The sequence below is a fragment of the Myodes glareolus genome, chromosome 6, assembly GCF_982192425.1.
Source record: "Myodes glareolus chromosome 6, mMyoGla1.1, whole genome shotgun sequence".
Taxonomy (NCBI): Eukaryota; Metazoa; Chordata; class Mammalia; order Rodentia; family Cricetidae; genus Myodes; species Myodes glareolus.
The window spans coordinates 91,745,958-91,766,086 of record NC_142031.1 but is presented as its reverse complement, the minus strand read 5'-3'; the positions used below and the strand labels follow the sequence as shown (position 1 = coordinate 91,766,086).

Here is a 20,129-nt window from a genome sequence, read left to right as displayed (position 1 = left end):
GCATACAATGTAGTGTGCATGTATACACACGCACACACACAAACACACAAATATACAAAAGGTTTAAAGAAAATTCATTATACGTTTCTGATTTTCTAAAATTAATTTGTATTTATGTAACCATTTTAGGCTCAACTTAATCTACTCATCAGTAAACTTGTAAGCAAAATGGTCTCTGCTTCAGCGTTGCCTCTCTAGTGCAAAAGCAGTTCCATGAGCAGGAAGGTCTGGATTCCACAATCATTTCATTTCTTTAACTGGATGGACTGGGTCAGCAGACTGGTCTCACCCATCCCTGCCTCAGATCTAGTTAGAACTTCCTGTCAGTACCATGCCTCAGGTTCCACCCACTGGGGTCTTTATGATAGGGAGTCCCGAAATCACCTAGAAAAAGCGAAAGAGCAAGCCGAGATTTCTGTAAGTGTACTTACAGCTTTGTTGGTAAGTAGGCTGCGGTGTCATCCTTACTTCTGATAATGTCGTTACACTTGTCTAGTGTTTGAAAAACTGTGTAAGTGTCCCCAATGCTATAAAGGGCTGCAAGGTTCTTAGCTAACAATTTCCGAGTAGGTGGTCCAGGTGAGCTGCTTATTAATCCAGTTAATTGTTCAACAAGTTTCTTCTGTTTTTCTTTTACGTCTGTCTGTTATTTAAAAAAGAACATCACATTTCCTTGTACCCTTCCACTTTGTAGTCAAAAATACTTAACATGTATGATGCTCTAATAATTAAAATCTGTATTCACTAAGCGCAACTCACACATGAAAACTTTTATAAAAATGAAAATTTCAGTAAGAAATGATCCGTTCTTTCCTAGATTAAATCACTAGTCCCCTTTATTGTCCAAAGTTTCATTTCAACAAAAGTGATTACTGTGTGAGCCAGTTCCAGATCAACTTAGGAAGTTAGACCATATACTAAATGTATAAATGACTGATATCAAAGGTTTTCCCCTGAAAGTGCAGATACAGTTGTCCAAAAAGTTAGGGGCTAGTAAAGGAAACCAAAAGAAATTTAGAGGCGATCTAAGCAACAGAACATAATTCCCAGATCCACACATAATCACTATCTAGTCAGTATCTAGAATTCACTCATTCATTTAATGCAATGCAGTTACTACAAGCCACGTACTACTCAACAAAGCCTAGTTCTCATGAAACTTACATTCTGGGGGGAGGAATAGAATATAAAATACATGAATGGTATGAGTGCTTACTATTTTATATAAATTAATTAGAAAAACATCTCTCTCTAATGTGAAGTGGTGAGCTATGCAGCTATCCAGGAGAACATCCCAGGGAGTGGGAACAAGACGCACAACGTTTGCAAATGAAGTGTGCTTAGCACACCTGATGGCAAGGTCAGGATAGCTGGGATGAAGTAGGAAAAAACAATCAAAGATGAAGAACCCAGATTATTACACTGAAGAACATTCAGTTTGTTCTGAGTGAGCGCTGTAAGCAGAGGAGGAATGTAATCTAAGTATTTCACCCAGTTAATTCTGACTGCTGAAACTGTGGTTGCTGAACACACACGGCAGAAGCAGGGTGGGCAATTAGAAAGCTACTGCAACAGCCCAGAAGAGAGACACTGGAGAAGTGTCCGCATGATAGGAGGTTTAAGAAAGAAGTAAAGATCGATTTTAAGGATTTGGGAAAGGATAAGTTTGAAAAAGAAAATCACTACTTTGGTTAAGATGTATTCGTGTTAACTCTGAGGTGTGTGTGTGTGTGTGTGTGTGTGTGTGTGTGTGTGTGAGTGTGTGTAGAAAGAGGGGAGGAGAAAGGACAGAAGAGGGAATCCCATGCTGCCCTTGAATTTACTGTGCAGCTGAGGATGACTGTGAACTTTTGATCTTCCTGCTTCCATGTCCCAGGGGCTGGGATTATTGCTGTGGGATGCCAAATAAAATTGTTTTATGTGTACTGGGAATTAAATCCAGGACTTTTTGCATGTTAGAGGCGAGTGCTCTGCCAACTGAGCTACATAGGAGCCCATGAGATTATCTTCTGAAAGTTGGACATCTGAAACAGGGATAAAAATCATAAGATTAGCTATCACTAAAGAGTAACACTGACACCTTTCACAACAAAACAACGTGAGTATTAAGTATTTAACGCAGAGGATCAGCTATGTGAAAAGATGGGAAGGGACCAAATAAAACAAGTCCTGACTATTGTTTTGAATAATTTGAGTTATGTGATAACTTGAAAAAGACTTTTCAGGGGAAGGAAAACAACATAGGTTCAGTTAAAGAAGATTTAAGAGATACGTGAAATTTTCAGTTAAAGGTTACAAGGGAATCCATGCATTTACTGTCTTTCTAGCAATTAAAGTGATTGTCCCAGGCAGGAACAATAGTATCTGAGCACAAGTTCAACATGACAATAGGAAAACAACCCAAGCAAAATCTGGAAGCCAAGGACTCGCAACAGAGAAAACCAAGAAGAAATCAAGACACAAAGTACTCCAGTAGTTCATGCTTTTAAGGCCTGGGAGCCTTTTGAGGTTAGACGAAATCTTCACCTGGAAATAAAAGCAATGACTGGTTGATAGTCTAAAAGGGCGGACTGGAGAGCGCCCATCACGTCCAGCACTTCATCACTTAGGCAGCTAATGCAGGAAGACAGCTGCTTGTTTGCAGCCAGTCTGGGAAACACAATGAGTCCCAGGCCAGCCATGAATAACTAATAAAAGCATGTCACACCAAGTAAAATCAAAGCCCCTCCCCCAAAAAATAACCCACAAAATCTTCTACACTCTCTCCTCATTTTAGAAGAAGGCTAGAGGCTTGTTTTCTGAAAAAAAGAGTAAGACAGGACAGTTTTGGACAAGGAGGGATCAGGCACAACTGTGGACTGAGGTCACTTTACTAAAACAGGAATTAAGTGAATATTTGCATACTGAGTGTTGAAGCATTCAGGCTCCCCATCCCAGTACCTCAATCCTAAACAATTAACCACATCTCCTTCAGACACTAGAGTAGAAAAGTATCTTCTAGGGAACAATCAGTCAAGAGGTACAAACTAAGACAGCAAGGTCAGGACTAGCCTATCTGACATTCCACTAACAAAATTCACCTTTCCCAGAACACCTTCTGACTCACTTTTAAATCTGAACAAAGCTCTCATTTGAGGAATGCATTTAATGTCTAAAAAAAATAAACAAAACATGGACAAAACAACCTTGCATCAAAAAGTCTGTGTAGGAAGTAGAAGAAACAGTAAAAGGCTCTTAAGTCCCCAGAGAGAACATGCAGACACTGGGATCACAGGCATCACAGAGACCACTTCTGGGCACTGATGACAATGAGTGACACCAGCCACAGAGTCTTCTTCTCCCAGTCACACTAAGCTGAGATACGAAGGTTGCAACAAGCAGGATTTGGTCAGGGTTTGGGTTTTGATCAAGAGAAAGATAAACTAGAAATTCCTGACATGAGTGACTCATAACATTTTCAAAACACGATGTTTAAATTTTCCTTTATATTAATCTCATGGGAGCGGGGGAGCAATACCTACCTTGTTGGCAGCAACCAGGACTTTGTCAAGAAATCTTAACCATTCAAAGATAAACACTGGTCTCTTTGCTTCGGTGATTTGAGCCAGTGCTTCTTCATTTAGCAATAAGCTGTGAGCTAACTCCATTATTGATGTTCTTAATTTACACCTTAAACGAACAGATTAGATAAGATAAAAACGAAATGCATGTAAGGAATTTTTATTTATGTATAGGATTGTTTTGCCTACATAAATGTATGTGCACCACGTGAGCCTGCTGCCCACAGGGTTCAATCAAAGTAGGGTGTTAGCTCCCTGGAACTGGAGTTAGAGATGGATTTGAGGCATCATGTGGGCCCTGGTCCTTTTCAAAAGCACCAAGTGTTCTTAACCACTGAGCCATCTCTCCAGTCCCCACATGTAAGGATTTTTAAATATTAAATGTCAAGTCTCATAAATGCAACCACTAAAATAGGGAAAGAAAGTACGGTTTCACTTCTCATTCTTTCTTATTTATTCAATATAACTTCTTTGACACACAGCCTGAGAAAACCAAATTTTGAGAAGACAACGGAAGACACAAAATTAAACTGGAGGTAAGAATGGAGTGCAAGGAAAATGTAAATACTGCAAAATGGCATTATTACCGGTAATTCATTCTACCATGAGAACCCCTTAAGCAACAAGCTCACACCTCTTGGTGAGCTTTCTCCGTCCCTGGCTGAGTGTACAGGCACCTTTACCGGTGCCTGGCTATCAGGGCCCAGGATAAGGACCCCAGGCATCCGACAGGCGAGGGGCGGGGCTCCGCAGTAGTAGCGCCCGAGACAACCCCTCGGCCCGAAGATGCAGACCCCGACTGCTCGGTGTCTCGGTGCACACCGCTGCTCCGAGGATCGCGACAGCTTGGAACCTGGGGAAAACGCGAGTCGGGGTCGAGGGGCCGCCCCAGGTTGTCAGCTTCCCGTCGCGGGGGTCCCCGAGCTGTCAACCCCACGAAGCTGAGGCTCCCGGGCCTCAAAAACTTCAACTCCCTCCTCAGCCCTCTGCAAACCTCCCGCGACACAGGGATCGCGGTGCACGTCTACAGGCAGACTGACAGCGCGCCGGGCCGCCTCACCTCCTAGTCTAGCAAGAGCGGAGCAGCAGAGCTCCGCCGGCAGAAGTCACGGCGGACAGACCCGGATGCCCCGCCTCCCAAACTTCAGCCAGCAGGAAGAGGGAGGAGTACGCAGGCGCAGAACGCTGGTTACGAGCACGCGCACTCCTCACGCTCTCTTAACCCCGCCCACCCGCAAGTTTCCGAACGAATCCGCGGTCAGAAACAAGTGGGATGGAACTCTTCGGGGCCCGCACGAAATTGGACGGCGCATGCGCAGCGCACAGTGGGTTGAGGAGGTAAAACTGCGTATTTAGGGTCTGCGGATGCTCAGGAAAATGATTGAGGTCGGTGCTAGTTGGCTGTGACTGCCCATCACGACATCAGCGCCCCATCCGTGAGTGGTCGTTTTGGTGAGTCGCGGGAGGGAAGGACCAGCGATGCTCGAGACACCCACAGGAAAGAGGTAGCCCACCTCCGTGTATTCAGTAGCCCTTGTTTCAAACTGCCGTACTCTTTGCCCAATAAAGAATGAGCCTGCACCTATTATCTTCCTGTTGAGAAAACGGTTACCCATTCTTTAGGTGCATAAGCAAAGAGCTTCACATTATCTTGTCCTGGTTCTTTCACACACAGCCACCTCCAACCCATCAGCAAATGCTGTATGATCTCCCCTTAGGTAGACCACCTCTCTGCTGTGACTCTTAAGGGATGGTCCACGCCACCAGCATCGTTGCCTGCGTTTTCTGTCCATCGCCCTGTGAAGTTTATGCTTATGTTTGATGGGAGTGGATAATGCTAGTGTATATTGTCCTCGTAGCAAGAGAGCTTTCACACTTGAGGACCTAAATTTCTTATTTTACTCCTTAAAAGTAATTTACCTTCCTCACCAATAGTAACTAACTTCCTCAAAATGTGTCTATCAGTGACATTGCAATACCTGGGTGTAAGTAAGTGTGATGAGGTAGGAAGATTGTAACTATAAAGTTGTAATAACTAAAAGGGAGAGCTTAAAAATAACCTGTAATGCCTTGTACTTTGGCAGGGGGGGGGCTGTTTCATGTTTGAGGCAGGGTCTCACTGTGCAGGTCTTGCTGCCGTCAACTCAATTACACCATTGGGCCACCATGTCTGATTGTGGAAACGTTCCCCTTAAAAATAATTCAGTTTGGGCTAGAGATTTAGCTCAATGGTAGAATGCCTTCCTTACATCTGTGAGGCCCAGGGTTCGATACCCAGATCAGCGATGACAGTTATAGCCTCGTTCTGTTTCAGGAGCAAAATCACCGAGACCTGTATTCTCTGTGGCTGCGAACAAATCATTTAGCCGGATTGAGCCTTAATTCGTCTAGCTGGCCTGTGGAGCTGACTGTTCATATCTGTTGAGCTGTTGATGAGCTAGGTGAGTACTAACTGTTATACATACCTGTATAACATACATATCCATACCTGTATCCAGCCTGACTCACCTCAGGCTGGACTACCTCCCAGGTGGCTCACTGATTTGGCTCACGCATTTGTGCCTCAGATCCTTCCACTTGGGTGTCTCCAAAGAGCTTCCTGAGTGCTCTCCTGTGTGGCCACAGACTTGATTCATTTAATCCATGTTACCAACTTTACAGCGTGAAGTGTGCAGTGTGACCCAAAAGTCACTCTCAGACTCAAAATCCCATTGGTTACACTAATGGCTCAATGTGGAGAGTGCACAGAGTTATCAAAAAACCTAGAGGCAAGATTTTAATAGGAACCAACCATCTTGGAGAATACCACGTGATTGATTATATGAGTGTCTATCTGGAGAATCACAGGTTCCGAGGCCAGCTTGGACTACATCGTGTGAGCTTCAAGCCAGTCTGAGATACAGGATAGGGTGGTCCGATCTCAGGAAAGAAGCAAAAAACAAAGCAAGAGAGTTTACTTCTGTGGTGTTTTGAATCGGTATGGTATCAATAGACTCATATATTTTAATACTTGGTCCCCATTTGGAGGACTTGTTTTGGAGGGATTAGAAGGTGTGGCCTTGCTGGAGGAGGTGAGTCACTCCAGGGGCTCTGAGGATTCAAAAGCCCACACCATTTCCAGTTAGCTATTGTTGGCTTGGCTGCTTCTCTGTTGCTAGGATGTAGAGTGCTGAAATTCTCTATCTTTGTGCACAAGGGAGCATCATGTAGCATTGCCTCTCTCCATGGTTGATTTCCATTTTGGAAAACTAAAATGATAATGATAATACTATTACTTTGTCCTCTCTGATTTGTAGGCAGTGTGGTCATATGAAGTTGAACATGGCAGAAGAAGAGGATTACATGTCAGATTCCTTCATTAATGTTCAGTAAGTAAATGTGTATGCCTAATATGATGATATGCAGAAGGCATCTATAGACTAAAAAATAAGTACATTGGTTGGGTGGTAGTACTGTAATCATGTGTGTTGTTTTGAGACGGGGTCTGTCTCATGTAGCTTTGGCTGCTCTCTAGCTCACTATGTAGCTGATCCCCTGCCTCTGTTTCCTAAGAGCTGAGATTATAGGTATGTACAGAAGCCATGACTAGTTGTTGCAGCGCTGGGGATCCTACTCAGGTTCCAGGCATGCTAGGCAAGAGCTCTGTCACTACCTGAGCTGCTTTCCCCTACCACAGACCAGGGCCTTTTCTAATATGTATTTCTATTTTGAAGGCAGAGACAGGCAGATTGTGAGTTTGAGGCCAGCCTGGTCTACAGAGAGTACCAGGCTGGCCAGGACTACACAGAGAAACCCTGTTTGGCTCTTCCCTCCCCCCAGGAAAAATCAGTCTTCCTGTTTCATGGATAACATCCTATGTGTCCTTACAAAGTTAATAGTTTTTTCATCTCTTTTGGTGCTAACCATTTTACTTCTGCTCTTAACCCTCTTTGGGTGCCCTCTTGTGTCTTCTGTCAGTGTCAAGAGAGAAAACTTCCTGCCCTCGCCTACCCTGTCGCCTTTCTTTTTCAGAGAGGACATCAGACCAGGTGTGCCAATGCTGAGGCAGATCCGAGAGGCCCGTCGAAAAGAAGAGAAGCAGCAGGAAGCTAATCTGAAAAACAGGCAGAAGAGTGTGAAAGAGGAAGAGCGGGAAAGACGTGACATCGGGTTGAAGAATGCGCTGGGCTGTGAAAACAAGGGGTTCGCTTTGCTCCAAAAGATGGGATACAAGAGTGGCCAGGCTCTGGGCAAGAGCGGTGAGTTGTGCGAGGAAGTGGCTCTGTGTTCTTTCACTCAGCTGCAGTGTGCTGATGGAGACCTAAGCTGACAGTGCTTTTATCTACCAAAAAGTAAAACAACTTAAGTTTCTTGCATCTTTGGTGCTAGCAGTCCTTACAGAGTTGTCTGCTCACATCCCTCTTAAATGCCACACATGCCAACACGAGCCATTTACCATCCCACCACCGCCTCGAAGGCGCTGGCAGGCAGCTGACGAGGGAAGCAGTGAGGAATGGGTGCAGGTGATGGGCAGAGAAACACAATGACCACACTGCAATGAAGCAACTTTGGGGACCATCATGGGGCTCTTCTTGGCTTGCTCTGTGCCCACGGCAGCCATCCGACTGACCTTCCAGTTGGAGAAGCTGTGTTCCCCTTTAGGAAATCACACTGCTTATGAAGATGTAGTGGCTGTAAATTGTGGCTTCAGTTTGGTATTTTTTTCCTCTAATCACTTTGATTTTTCATATAGGAAGACTGTTTCCTCCTGAGATTGTTGCCCACTAAGACTGTTGTGTCCCTAATATCACTTCCTAAAATGGCATATATGCACAGGAGAGGCAGAGGCAAATGGATCTCTGTGAGTTCAGGGCCAACCTGTCTATATAGTGAGTTCCAGGATAGCTACAGCTATGCACTGAGACCTGGTCACAAAAATAGATAGATGCTAGATAGAGAGGTAGATAGGAGGTATTTGAAATTAGGAGAGGTAATAGCTGAAAAAGAGAGCATTAGTTTGCAGAATTCAATTTGCATTGTCATTGAGACTGGGAGGGGATATACAGAGAGCATTGTAATGTTACATACTGCACTGACTGACCTGAACTTGGTGGTAAGTAAAATATTTCTAATCTGTGTTTCTTTTTTCTTTTTTTAGGGGATGGCATTGTTGAACCAATTCCTATCAATGTCAAAACAGGTATATATAATCCTTTTACTAGTATATTAAGTAACAATAACTTAGATTGGTTTGCTTACTATGTTTTGTGATGGTGTCCTTGTATTTGACTGTCATAAAAAGCCTATGGAATAGTAAAATATTAAACTTTTAAATATTTTTAAAATTGTTTTTATAGGAAAAAAATTTAAAGTATGTTTTGTTTAAATAGGAGTGATAGAATATCAAATTTAGCCAGCCTGGTCTATAAGAGCTAGTCCCAGAATAGGCTCCAAAGCTACAGAAAATCCCTGTAAAACCCTCCAAAAAATAAAAAATTATATATATATTATGGGGAGCCAGGAGTAGTCATTTGTAGTTATACATCTATAATCTCAGAATTTAGGAGGAAGATGGAGATGTGCAGGCTAGCCTGAGCTATATAGTGAGGCCTGCCAAAGAGTTAAGGATGAAGCCCACTGATAGACCGTCTGCCCATCCAGTTCATGGCCCTGCTTCTGATCCCAGCACCACAAACCGGGAGGCATTTTACAACTGCAGAGCGCAGAGCACCTTTCTTGTCTTCTGTAACGTGCTAAAAAATGTTCATTTATCAATGGCATTTCTTAATGTCATTCCTTGGATTAACTCAAGAGAAAACAAGCATACATTTATGAAAGTATGATAGTTGATACTATTTTCCTAATTTTTATTTTACTTATTTATTATTTACTTATTTGTTTTGTTTTGTTTTGGTTTTGAGACAAAGTTTCTCTGTAGCCCTGGCTGTCTGGAACCCACTCTGTAGACCAGACTGGCCTTGAACCCAGAGATCTGCCTGCCTCTACCTCCCAAGTACTGAGATTGAAGGCATGTGCCACCACTGCTCAGCTCCTAATTTTTAAAAATACGTGCATCATTACTGTTTTGGATGAGACTCTGTGTTTTCTGTTGCCGTTTTAATGAAATAAGTTTGGATAATCACATTCAAGTGAGCACTACATTTAATTTCTCAAGTATTTAAATTGTCGTGTTTTGAAGTTTAAATAAAAATGAGTAAGTTCCTAAATTCCTCATCAGAGTTTTTGTCTGAGACCAGGAAAGAGTGGCATAGGTCATGAGTCGTTACTAAAACGGAAAGCAGAGGAAAGGCTAGAAAACTACAGGAGAAAAATCCACATGAAAACCCAAAATGAAGAAAAGGCTGCCGAACAGTTCCGGTAAAACGTTTTCTTTGAACTGGTTGAGATCTCCTTTATTATTCTTGGGTGTCCTTGGTGCTTGGGTATATAAAGCAGATAGAGAATAGGGACCTTACTATACAACCCTTCTTTACTTAGGATGCGACTGAAAAGCAAGCAGGATGAGCTAAGGCTCGAAGGCGACCTGAGAAGGAGCCAGCGAGCTTGCCAGCAGCTGGACGCCCAGAAGGTAGGTGGGTAGCTCCTTCCAGTTTCCTAGTGTTTTGGTACCTGGATGATTTGGTTTATGTTTATGTTTTTGTGATTTGGTTTTTTGAGACGGGGGTGGGTGGGGGGGACTCCGTGCCTTGTTTATTAAACCTTTCCCTTAAAACTTGCGTTTGATGTGTACCACCTGTTGTGGTGACTGACACACTAATGGCTGACTTACTCCAGGGACCTGTCTCCTGAGGTGTCTGCTAATTGTCATTACTCAGAACTGGAATGTATAGAAATTCTGTTCCCCGTGTTTGACTAGCCAGGATAACCTAAGTTTAGTCCTCACTTATCCCTTTGTGTATCTGTTGGGAATTTAAGGTGGAATCCTTAGTCCACACTTATCCCTCTGTGTGTCTGTTGGGAATTTAAGGTGGAATGCTTAGGCCACACCATTTTGTGTGTCTGTTGGGCATTTAAGGTGGAATACTTAAGTCACACTGTCACTTTGTGTGTCTCTTGAGAATTTAAGGTGGAATGCTTAGGCCACACTTATTACTTGTGTCTATTGGGAATTTAAGGTTTGGAATGCTTTCATTTCAAGTAGGAGTCTTTTAAAATCGTTTTAAGGAAATCTTTGCCTTTCACAAAACACAGTGAGTGGTATCAAAAGAAAATGACTTCACTTAAACATTGGTATGGTTTCTATCATATATAAGTAGCTGGGAGGAATGTCCTACTACACTGTATTTCCATGAGATATTATCTTGTACGTACTTGCTGGCACGTAATGACTTCCTAGCTTATATGTACAGCTTTCTACCCATCACTCATCTTTCCTGCTTGACTGACAAAATTCGAATTGCCCTTTCAGTCGTCACAGTTCATGGACCAGGTCTTTACCGGGAAATTGCACTCAGTGAATATTAATTGGAAGAACAGATTCATGTTAACACAAACATACTTAAGACAATACAAGTATACTTAGCTGCATTTTACAAGAATGATTTTGCATTTTCAGAATATTCAGGTTCCCAGGGAGGCATGGTACTGGATAAGGCCTGAAGAGGAGACTGAGGAAGAGGAAGAGGAGGAGCAGGATGAAGACGAATACACGAGCGAGGATTTGAGTGTATGTCTAGGCGCCATTGTCTCCTCATAGCAGGAATCTTGGCCTTGGCACTGTTACCACTCTTTGCTGTGGGCAGCATGACAGGGTGTGTAGCAGTAACACTTGGCTTGGTGCAAGGATGGACACACATACAGGAAAACTAGGATCGGGTTGGGTGTGCTCACTGTGATGGGGAGTACCTACTACCCCAGCAGTCTTGAATGACAGTGTGTTCATTAGGAATAGCACCAGGGGAGGAGCTAGCTGTTCTTGATGGGAAGTCTCTCTAGGCAAGCAGTCTCAGGCGGTGACATACCAGAGGAGGAAGCTGCAGTTGCCAGGTGAAACTGGCATCTGGAGGATGGAGACCAGCTATGCTGCTATGTAGGCAACAGGGAAGCCTTGATTGGATGTGTATTGCACGTATTAGCATGCCATGTCGAGTCTCCGGTGCCTCAGCCCCGCAGGAGTGGCAGAGAGGAGCAGCTAAGCGTTCCTCAGGAGTCCGAGAATGAGTGATTGTAAATGATTGATCAGGGTGTGCAAACTGGCCACTGCAGTTTGACAACCGCAGTGTTCCCAAGCGTTGCTATGTAACCCCCGGGGAGAAAAGTTACCTTGACAACCGCAGTGTTCCCAAGCGTTGCTATGTAACCCCCGGGGAGAAAAGTTACCTTGACAACCGCAGTGTTCCCAAGCGTTGCTATGTAACCCCCGGGGAGAAAAGTTACCTTGACAACCGCAGTGTTCCCAAGCGTTGCTATGTAACCCCCGGGGAGAAAAGTTACCTTGACAACCGCAGTGTTCCCAAGCGTTGCTATGTAACCCCCGGGGAGAAAAGTTACCTTGACAACCGCAGTGTTCCCAAGCGTTGCTATGTAACCCCCGGGGAGAAAAGTTACCTTGACAACCGCAGTGTTCCCAAGCGTTGCTATATAGCCCCTGGGGAGAAAAGTTACCTTGAGGTGAGAGCTACTGCTTCCCAGGATTGTTTACTAGCCCCAAAATAAAAATTTCATATAATTTTCCATTTCATTGTAGTTTACTGAAAATGACAGATTAGCTGCAAATTTAAATGATTGCACTTGGCTTTGTTTCCTGTTAAATTTTTAAAAGTGATCCTGATCCATTCCCCAAACAAAACAGACAGAAAGAAGTACAGGGTGGAAGAAGGTAACTTAGTGAGCAAAGGCATCTGCTGCCAAGCCTAACAGCCTGAGTTCTAGCCCTGGGACTCACATGGTGGAAGGAGAGAACCGACTCCCAAATTTTCCTCTGACATACACTGCCAAGCACGTGAGACCATATACACACATATGCACAATTAATTTCTAAAATGTTATTATTCAAGAGCAGGTGACAGAACTCCTATAGTTACTCGAATATGGAATTTTCCTAGGTAGTAGTCTCAGCCTGAAGCACACATGTATGGCTTGGCGGAGCTCTCTGATGAGTGTGGCTGAAGGAGCAGTCCTCCATCCCTCCACCTGAGGGACAGATTTCCTTGAAAGTGAAGGAGATCTTTGAGAATCCTAATTATCGCTGGGCACAGTGGCTACTCTGGTGTCCCATGATCTGCCACTCAAAATGGATGTTCCTGCTGGGCATGATGGTGCAAACCTTTAATGCCTGCACTCAGGAGGCAGGAGCAGGTAGGTCTCTGAGTTCAAGGCCAGCCTGGTCTATCTAGCAATTCCAGTTCAAGAGTCCATGAGACCCTCTTTTTTTTAAAAAAAAAAAAAAAAAACAGCAACAAACCTCATCACAGAGCCAGCCAGAAGATGACTTTTTTTATGTCCACCAGTTGTCTCTTTTGGACAAGTGGTTAGTCAGCTGAGACATGCCCAAATATATCACCTCTTCTCTGACACCTTGAGTAACTTTTTGAGAGTGTAACAGAAGAGTTCAAGCCTGGGCCTGAACTGAGATTCAGGAGCCAAGGTTCTGGTCGACGCAAGCACTGATGCCCTTGTGTCCTCTGTCAGGTGCTCGAGAAACTGCAGATACTCACTGGCTACTTACGAGAAGAACATCTGTATTGCATTTGGTGTGGGACAGCCTACGAAGGTGAGAAGATGATTTATGCTTTAAAATACTGCCCGTGAATACTTGCTTATTTTTAATAAAACCCACTTGTCTTATTTATTCCATTCAAATTGCAGTGTGGGACCAGTGTCTAAAGAAATACTGACTATAGAAATAATTGAGTTTTTATTAGAATTTAACACTTAATTTTTCAGTAACTAAATGTGCAAGAGGGAATTTTCACCATTTTATTACTCAAATAACTTCAAGTCTAAAGAATAATGTACAAAGGCTAGGCATGGTGGCACACACCTTTAATCCCAGCCCTCAGGAAGCAGAGGCAGGTGGATCTCTAGGTTCAAGGCCAGCCTGTCCTACAGAGCAAGTTCAGAATGGCCAGATCTACACAGAGAAACCTTGTCTTGAAAAAAAACAAAAGAAGAGAGAGAAGAAGAAAGAAAGATGGGTTGGTTTTATCTTTATTTGTGTGTTCAAACTTTATATGTGAATGCCATGACAGCAGCGCATAGCGCATAGCAAGTTCTAGCCCAGCCACAGCCAGGGCTACATAATGAGACCCTGTCTCAACCACCTACCCTCATCAAAAAAAAAAAAGAACCAAAAAAAGCCTGAAAATAATGATTTTTTTCCATGCTTTATTTTTTGGAGACTCATTCTTTGATAGATACTTGCATTAAAATTTTATAACTAATTTCTATTTAGGTATACTATTGTCCTAGCTCATTAAAATCAAGTCTGTTGAAATCCACTCTTTCTTTCATTGTAAAGAAGAAATTAGTTTAACCTTTGCCAAATATTTTTCTTTTTTATTTATTTTCCTCTCACATATTACATCCTGACCACAGTTTCGCCTCCCTCCTCCCAGTTCTTCCCCACAACTTTCCTCTCCCCAGATCCATTCCTACTTCCTTTCCCTTCAGAACAGCCTTGCCAGATATCGTAACTGAGCCATTTGTCTCATGTACTATCCATTTTACCTTGACTAACTTGTAATTAAGAACTTCGTATCTGAGAATGAGGATTTTTGTTACTATTTTAATCTCTTAAATTTTCATATTGTGTGTATGGGTGCTGTGCCCACATGTATATCTATGCACCATAGATTTTCAGATAGAACATTCAGTGTTCATGGAAGCCAGAAGAAGGCCTTGGATCCCCTGGCTTCGAGTTAGACTGTCGTTAGCCACATGTGGATGCGGAAAATGGAACTCAGATCCTCTGGAAGAGCCGCCAGTGCTCCTGACCATCCAGCCATCTCCCTAGCCTACCTGCCCCTTATTTTTTTTTTTAAATATTTATTTATTATGTATACAGTGTTCTGTCTGTGTGTATGTATGCTGGCCAGAAGAGGGCACCAGACCTCATTACAGATGGTTGTGAGCCACCATGTGGTTGCTGGGAATTGAACTCAGGACCTTTGGAAGGGCAGGCAATGCTCTTAACCGCTGAGCCATCTCTCCAGCCCCCCTGTCCCTTATTTTTTTATTATTGTTTGAATCTTTCCCTTTTGCTTTGTAGAATAAATAACAAACATGACTGGCCAAAAATACTGCATACAATTTTCTAAAATTATTCTAAACTTGTATGTATTTACCTTTTATTTCTCCTACATAAATTACAGATAAAGAAGACCTATCTTCAAATTGCCCAGGACCAACCTCTGCAGATCATGACTGAGATTGTTCCCAATAAAGTAAAAACTATTTATGCCGGTGTGAAAAGAAGGCCTTTATGTAATGCTTGATTCTTTCAGAGGTATGCTCTACTTTGGGTAAAATTGCTCACTAGCTTCAGAAAAAGTTACTGTTACTTCATAATACAAGTATCATAGATCTGGACAATTACGATTTATGCTAGTATTTTGATGCTTGTGAGACATCCCAATAGGTAACATACTTAGTCACCTCTTTACTTGGGATCAGTTGAGAAATAAGGCATCATGGGAATCAGGAAGACAATTGTCTGCCTTAGAACTTGAGGTATACTGTAATGGTAGAAGGCCTGCCACGCCTGGGCACGGCCCTGAGCTTAGTCACAGCACCACAAGTCAGGTTTCGCGGCATGAAGCTGAGATACAGAACACTGCCACTTTCTCTAACCAGTTTCCCCACCACACCTCCCATCTGCTCCTCAGAGAGGGTAAGGCCTCCCCTGGAAAGTCAACCAAGTCTGTCCTATCTCCTCATTGAGGCAGGACCAAGGCCTAACCCCTCCCCCATGCCTACACTGAGCGAGGTAGAATCTTCCATAGAGAACAGGCTCCACAAAGTCAGTTCATGCATCAGAGTTAGATCCTAGTCACACTGCCAGTGGCTTCACACACTGCCAAGCCACACCATTGACATTTACATTCAGGGGTCTAGTTTGGTCCCATGCAGGTCCCACAGTGGTCAGTCCAGAGTCAGTGAGCTCCCACTAGCTCTGGTCAGCTGATTCTGTGGGTTTCCCATCCTGGTCATGACCCCTTTGTTCATATCGCTCTTCCCTCTGGAAGCTTGGCCCAGTGGTTATATATGGATCTCTGCACCTGCTTCCATCCGTTTCTGGATTAGGATTCTGGCTTCTCTGGGGTTGTAGACTGTAGGCTGGTTATCCTTTGCTTCATGTTTGATATTCACTTATGAGTGAATACTGTATTTGTCTTTCTGACAAATGCCTCATGCAGGATGGTTACCTCATGCAGGATGGGTTTTTTTCTAGTTCTGACCATTTGTTTGCAAATTTCAAGATATCATTGTTTTTTTTAGCACTGAATAGTACTCTATTGTATAAATGTTCCACATTTTCCTTACACATTCTTCCCTCCTAGTTCTTATTTGGAGAAACCTCACATCTGTCCTCTGCTGGTGGAGAAAGGGCCTACCTTGTGTTCTAGGACCAGTGTCTTGAAGAAATAGTTTTATCCTGTTTGTTTTTTCAGAATCAATATTTGTTAGCTCTCGAGAGCAGGAGCACACCACGGGCTGAGCCGGACATGCTCAGTTCTTCACCTCAGTAGCCCCGAGAGATAAAACACTTCTCTGCAGAAAGGAAGGAACTGAGGGGTCAGAGGCGTCCATACTCCCGATCATGTCTGGGGTGAGATGTAAAAGTCATGGGACTTTTTCCAAAGTCTATACGTCCAGGGCTCTCCTCTAATGGGTTTATTTCGTCTGATCTAGGGCAATTCCTGAATATCCACTTTTCTTTTTAAATTGCAAGAGTATACAACAGCCTGCCCTTGCTTTCAAAAATACCACAGCAGCACAAGGGAAACCATTGCAGAGGAGAGACTGAGTGAACACAAACTGGGGAGCACAGTGCAGCCCTCAACAGGGGAGAGCAGGCTTTGCCGAGGAGACCATGGGACACTACATTAGCAGTCAATTTGGCTTCTGAAAGATGAACACAACTTTGTACACACAAAGCTGCCAGGAGGCAGCTGCTCTATTATTCAGCAATTCTAAGCATAGAAAATGCGAACCACACAAGTCTGGTTATCTGCTTTGGGTAATCTTATAATTTTCAAAAAGAATAAGCAGCCCAGATGTCTATTGAACAAATACATAAAATGTTATTCATTCATACAACAGGACTCTGTTTGGCCGCAGAAAGGAATGCCTTACTGAGACATGCTACAATGTGGCTGAAACTTGGCCACAATACTATATGAAAAATACTCCCTGTATGGTCTGTTTGTTTATATGCATAGAATGGACAGATCTATAGCCAGGAGGCAGATTGATGGTTTTCAAGAGTTAGGTGAAGATAATGAAACTGTTAATGGATGTGAATTTCCTTTGAGGTGACAAAAAATTGTTTGGAAATTGAGTATAGTGTTGATGCAAGTCTGAATAAACACGATTAAGTTGTAAGTGTTGGAGAAATGAATTGTATACAATGTGGATTATAGCGCCCAACATTTTTACTATGTTTATTAAGTTAGGTGATGCGAGTGTGGGTATGGATGTGGGCTTATGTACCAGGCGACGTGAGGAGGTCAAGGACTACTTTTGTAAGTCAGTTCTTTTCTACTGGGCAGGTGCTGGGGATCGAACTCAGGTCATCAGGCTTGGTGGCAGGTGTTTTTACCTGCTCAGTCATCTCACTGTCCCGAGAACGTGCTGTTTAAGTTGAGGGTGATTTCAGGTACAAACAGTTGGAAAGACTCTGAGGGCCACAGCATGCTCTGTTCAGGTGTTGAGCCTTAATCCGCTAACACCAAGCATGACGGCAGCCTCCGGGGTGCATAGTTACTGAATCTCATTTTGAGTTTCTGGCCTCCAGTACTGCAATAAGTGTATATAATGTGGATGACCGAGTCTGTCCTAACATGTTGCAGCTATAGGAAATTAAAATATACCGCAACTAAATTAACATCAGCAGGGCTCTACATATTCCAGAAGCATTTGCTTGCCTCCCAGTACTATTACAGTTTTCAGTTAGAACTGAAGACAATACTAGTGTAACTTCACCCATCTAACCGTGGGGGCGCCATGAGCCACTTCTGAGTGGAGGACATGCTATAGACATGACTAGTTCCCTCAGCACATGCTGAGAGAAAAGAAAACCCAGGGAGTATGCTGTAGAGTCAAAGGACATGTCAGCCAAATGTAATCCTGGATCCTCCTGATTTTAAGCAACTGTACAAAGACAGTCTTCAGGTTGTACAATTGATTTAGAATAATTATGTGATAATTACATTTATTAGTTTGTTTGAGTAGAAGGGATATGTGGTTTTGTTAATATTACAAAGAACTTGTTTGTTACAATCAACCTTTAAATAATTAGAACTGGAACACTGTAATGCCTGAGAGTCACTGTAGAATTTGTCAGCCAAAGAAACAAAAAACAGAATGGATAGGTGTAACAACAGAGGTAAAATATTCTTTGCTAAAACTGCTTAATGTTACACACAATTTCCTCATTCCTGTCTATGTTTGAGTTTTAAAAATTATGAGAATTAATATTGAATAAAAATATTTTGTGTTTTAATAAAATGTTAACATGCCCTAAGAGCCCCATGCTTTGGTGAACACTCAAGTGGGGAATGGATGATGTAAGTCTGTCTAGTGAGTCTGCAGATGATGAGGTTGGAAGCAGGGATTCAGGTTTCTCATGTCACATGTAGATATGTACACAAGTATCCTTAACAGGTATGCAGCCTGGATGGTTGCACTAGACCATTCTCAGAAGTCTTCCACACTTAGCCATTTAAAAAGCACCTTACATTTCATTTCAAACTGGGTCCCACAAATTATGCATCTAGCCATACATATACATCTATATTGTGCGTGTGTATGTATGTGTATGTGTGTGTATACTATGAATATATTTGGTATAATTTTATGTTAAGTTCACATGTCTTTATGTATGTGTGTTTGGTATGTAGCTATATTTAGTAGAAAATGGTATGGTTAGTCTGTGGTAAAAATTCTAGTAATGCAACTAGATGAAGATTTGTTTTTAAAAAGCTGGACCTGGAATTAGCAAGTGAAGTTCTATTTTGCCCTACTCTTGCTATAATTAAGAATATACTTTTTATTTCCTGGCTTTTGTAGACTGAAAAAATATATCTTCAGAAGTAAATAAAAGATGCTAAGAGATGGGGCTGAAGAGATGGCTCAGTGGTTAAGAGCACTGACTGCTCTTCCAGAGGTCCTGAGTTCAATTCCCAGCAACCACATGGTGGCTCACAACCATCTGTAATGGGATCTGGTGCCCTCTTCTGGAATGCGGGCATACATGGAGGCAGAATGTTGTATACATAATAAATAAATCTTTAAAAAAAAAGATGCTAAGAGATAATATACTTATTCCATAGTGTGAAAATACCAATAATGGAAGGGGAAAATGCTACTCTCACTGGCCAACTTATTTGGTATTCCTCTTAAATGCAGCTTCGTTCATTAAAGTCAGATAATATTAGTTTGTTTTTGAAGACATTTCATTCCACCTAGAAAAAATTGAAAAGTATATCTCTGTCTGTATTTGCCAAGGGTTAACATCATGGGTCCTTTCTTTTTCTCCTTTCTCTGTAACTCCAGCTTCAGGGGTCCAGTGCCTTCATTTGGCCTTTACTGTTATTGCACTCACAAAGACATGGACAGACAGAAATAAACATTTCTTAAAAAGAATACTTCCAGCTGAGAGGCAGAGGCAGGCGGGTCTCTGTGAGTTTGAGGCCAGCCTAGTCTACAAAGTGAGTTCCAGGATAGCCAGGGCTATCTCAAAAAACAAAACAAACAAAAAATAGTTACTGCAGTCTCTCTCTCTCTCTCTCTCTTTCTCTCTCTCTCTCTGCCTCTTTCTCTCTCTCCCTTTCTGTTTTTGTGTGTGTGTTAAATTGTCTTTTCAAAGAAAACAAATTATCTAAGAATAATCACATTCAGGATTTGCCTAATAATTTCCTCACAATTGTAACTGGGTTATGAATTTGGGACAAAACTAATTCTGATATGACATTGGGAACCGCACATCATAAGGTGATGATAGACTGGATCGCATTGTTGTGGTTATTGTGGTCTCTGCTGGAGAGGTGCATGGCCACCTGTTTAAACTCCTGCCAACATTCTCTTCACAGCCTTTCTCACATCCAGTGATGAACCTTGCCTTGCTGCACTTGGAGGCGGCAAACAAACCCCATGCTTTTATGACTACTTAAAGAAAAGGCTACACACCTCCTAGAAGTGCTTCTCTTATTGCTGCTCCTCCACTGGCAGCCCACATTTGGATCGCTGTAAAAACTGTAAAATGACGTCAGTTTTGTAATGGTGATGCGCTGTCGGAAGTGTAGACAGACCCTCAAGGTCTCCAGGGGTGCAGTCCATGTTACCTTCCAGCATTTCCTGCCGCCATTGGGGCCAACGTCTTCTCTGCCCAGTGTTCCCTGTGTGCAT

General features: G+C 42.7%; 2 protein-coding genes across 4 annotated transcripts in view; one reads left to right on the top strand and one right to left on the bottom strand.

Moving 5' to 3' along the window:
* Heatr5b (HEAT repeat containing 5B) overlaps positions 1-4,713 on the bottom strand; it is a 76,738-nt gene extending 72,025 nt beyond the window's left edge. Inside the window, exons 1-3 of the mRNA XM_087907340.1 lie at positions 4,621-4,713; positions 3,522-3,669; positions 432-643 (exon numbers count right to left, since the gene is read on the bottom strand). Of these exons, the coding sequence (XP_087763466.1) occupies positions 432-643; positions 3,522-3,647 (338 nt within the window). The 5' untranslated portion in view covers positions 3,648-3,669; positions 4,621-4,713. The remainder of the gene's footprint in view (positions 1-431; positions 644-3,521; positions 3,670-4,620) is intronic.
* A 138-nt stretch (positions 4,714-4,851) lies between these two features.
* On the top strand, positions 4,852-14,958 carry Gpatch11 (G-patch domain containing 11). Of its 3 annotated transcripts, none has more exons than XM_048416056.3 (10): positions 4,852-5,012; positions 5,875-6,001; positions 6,857-6,928; positions 7,572-7,798; positions 8,698-8,739; positions 9,797-9,917; positions 10,038-10,128; positions 11,116-11,226; positions 13,191-13,272; positions 14,873-14,958. In XM_048416056.3, the coding sequence occupies exons 3-10, from the start codon at positions 6,870-6,872 to the stop codon at positions 14,926-14,928; spliced, it is 789 nt and encodes a 262-aa protein (XP_048272013.3). In that variant the 5' UTR covers positions 4,852-5,012; positions 5,875-6,001; positions 6,857-6,869; the 3' UTR covers positions 14,929-14,958. The 3 variants fall into 3 exon arrangements, with proteins under 3 accessions (XP_048272013.3, XP_048272014.3, XP_048272016.3); XM_048416057.3 differs by having other exon boundaries at positions 4,852-5,065; XM_048416059.3 differs by having other exon boundaries at positions 4,854-4,996.
* The last annotated feature ends 5,171 nt before the right edge of the window (positions 14,959-20,129 follow it).

Coding starts and splice junctions, on each gene's coding strand:
- Gpatch11 (XM_048416056.3), top strand. CDS start 6,870: ATGAAGTTGAACATGGCAGAAGAAGAGGATTACATGTCAGATTCCTTC. Junction 6,929..7,571: donor GATTCCTTCATTAATGTTCA/GTAAGTAAATGT, acceptor TTTCTTTTTCAG/AGAGGACATCAGACCAGGTG. Junction 11,227..13,190: donor ACACGAGCGAGGATTTGAGT/GTATGTCTAGGC, acceptor GTCCTCTGTCAG/GTGCTCGAGAAACTGCAGAT.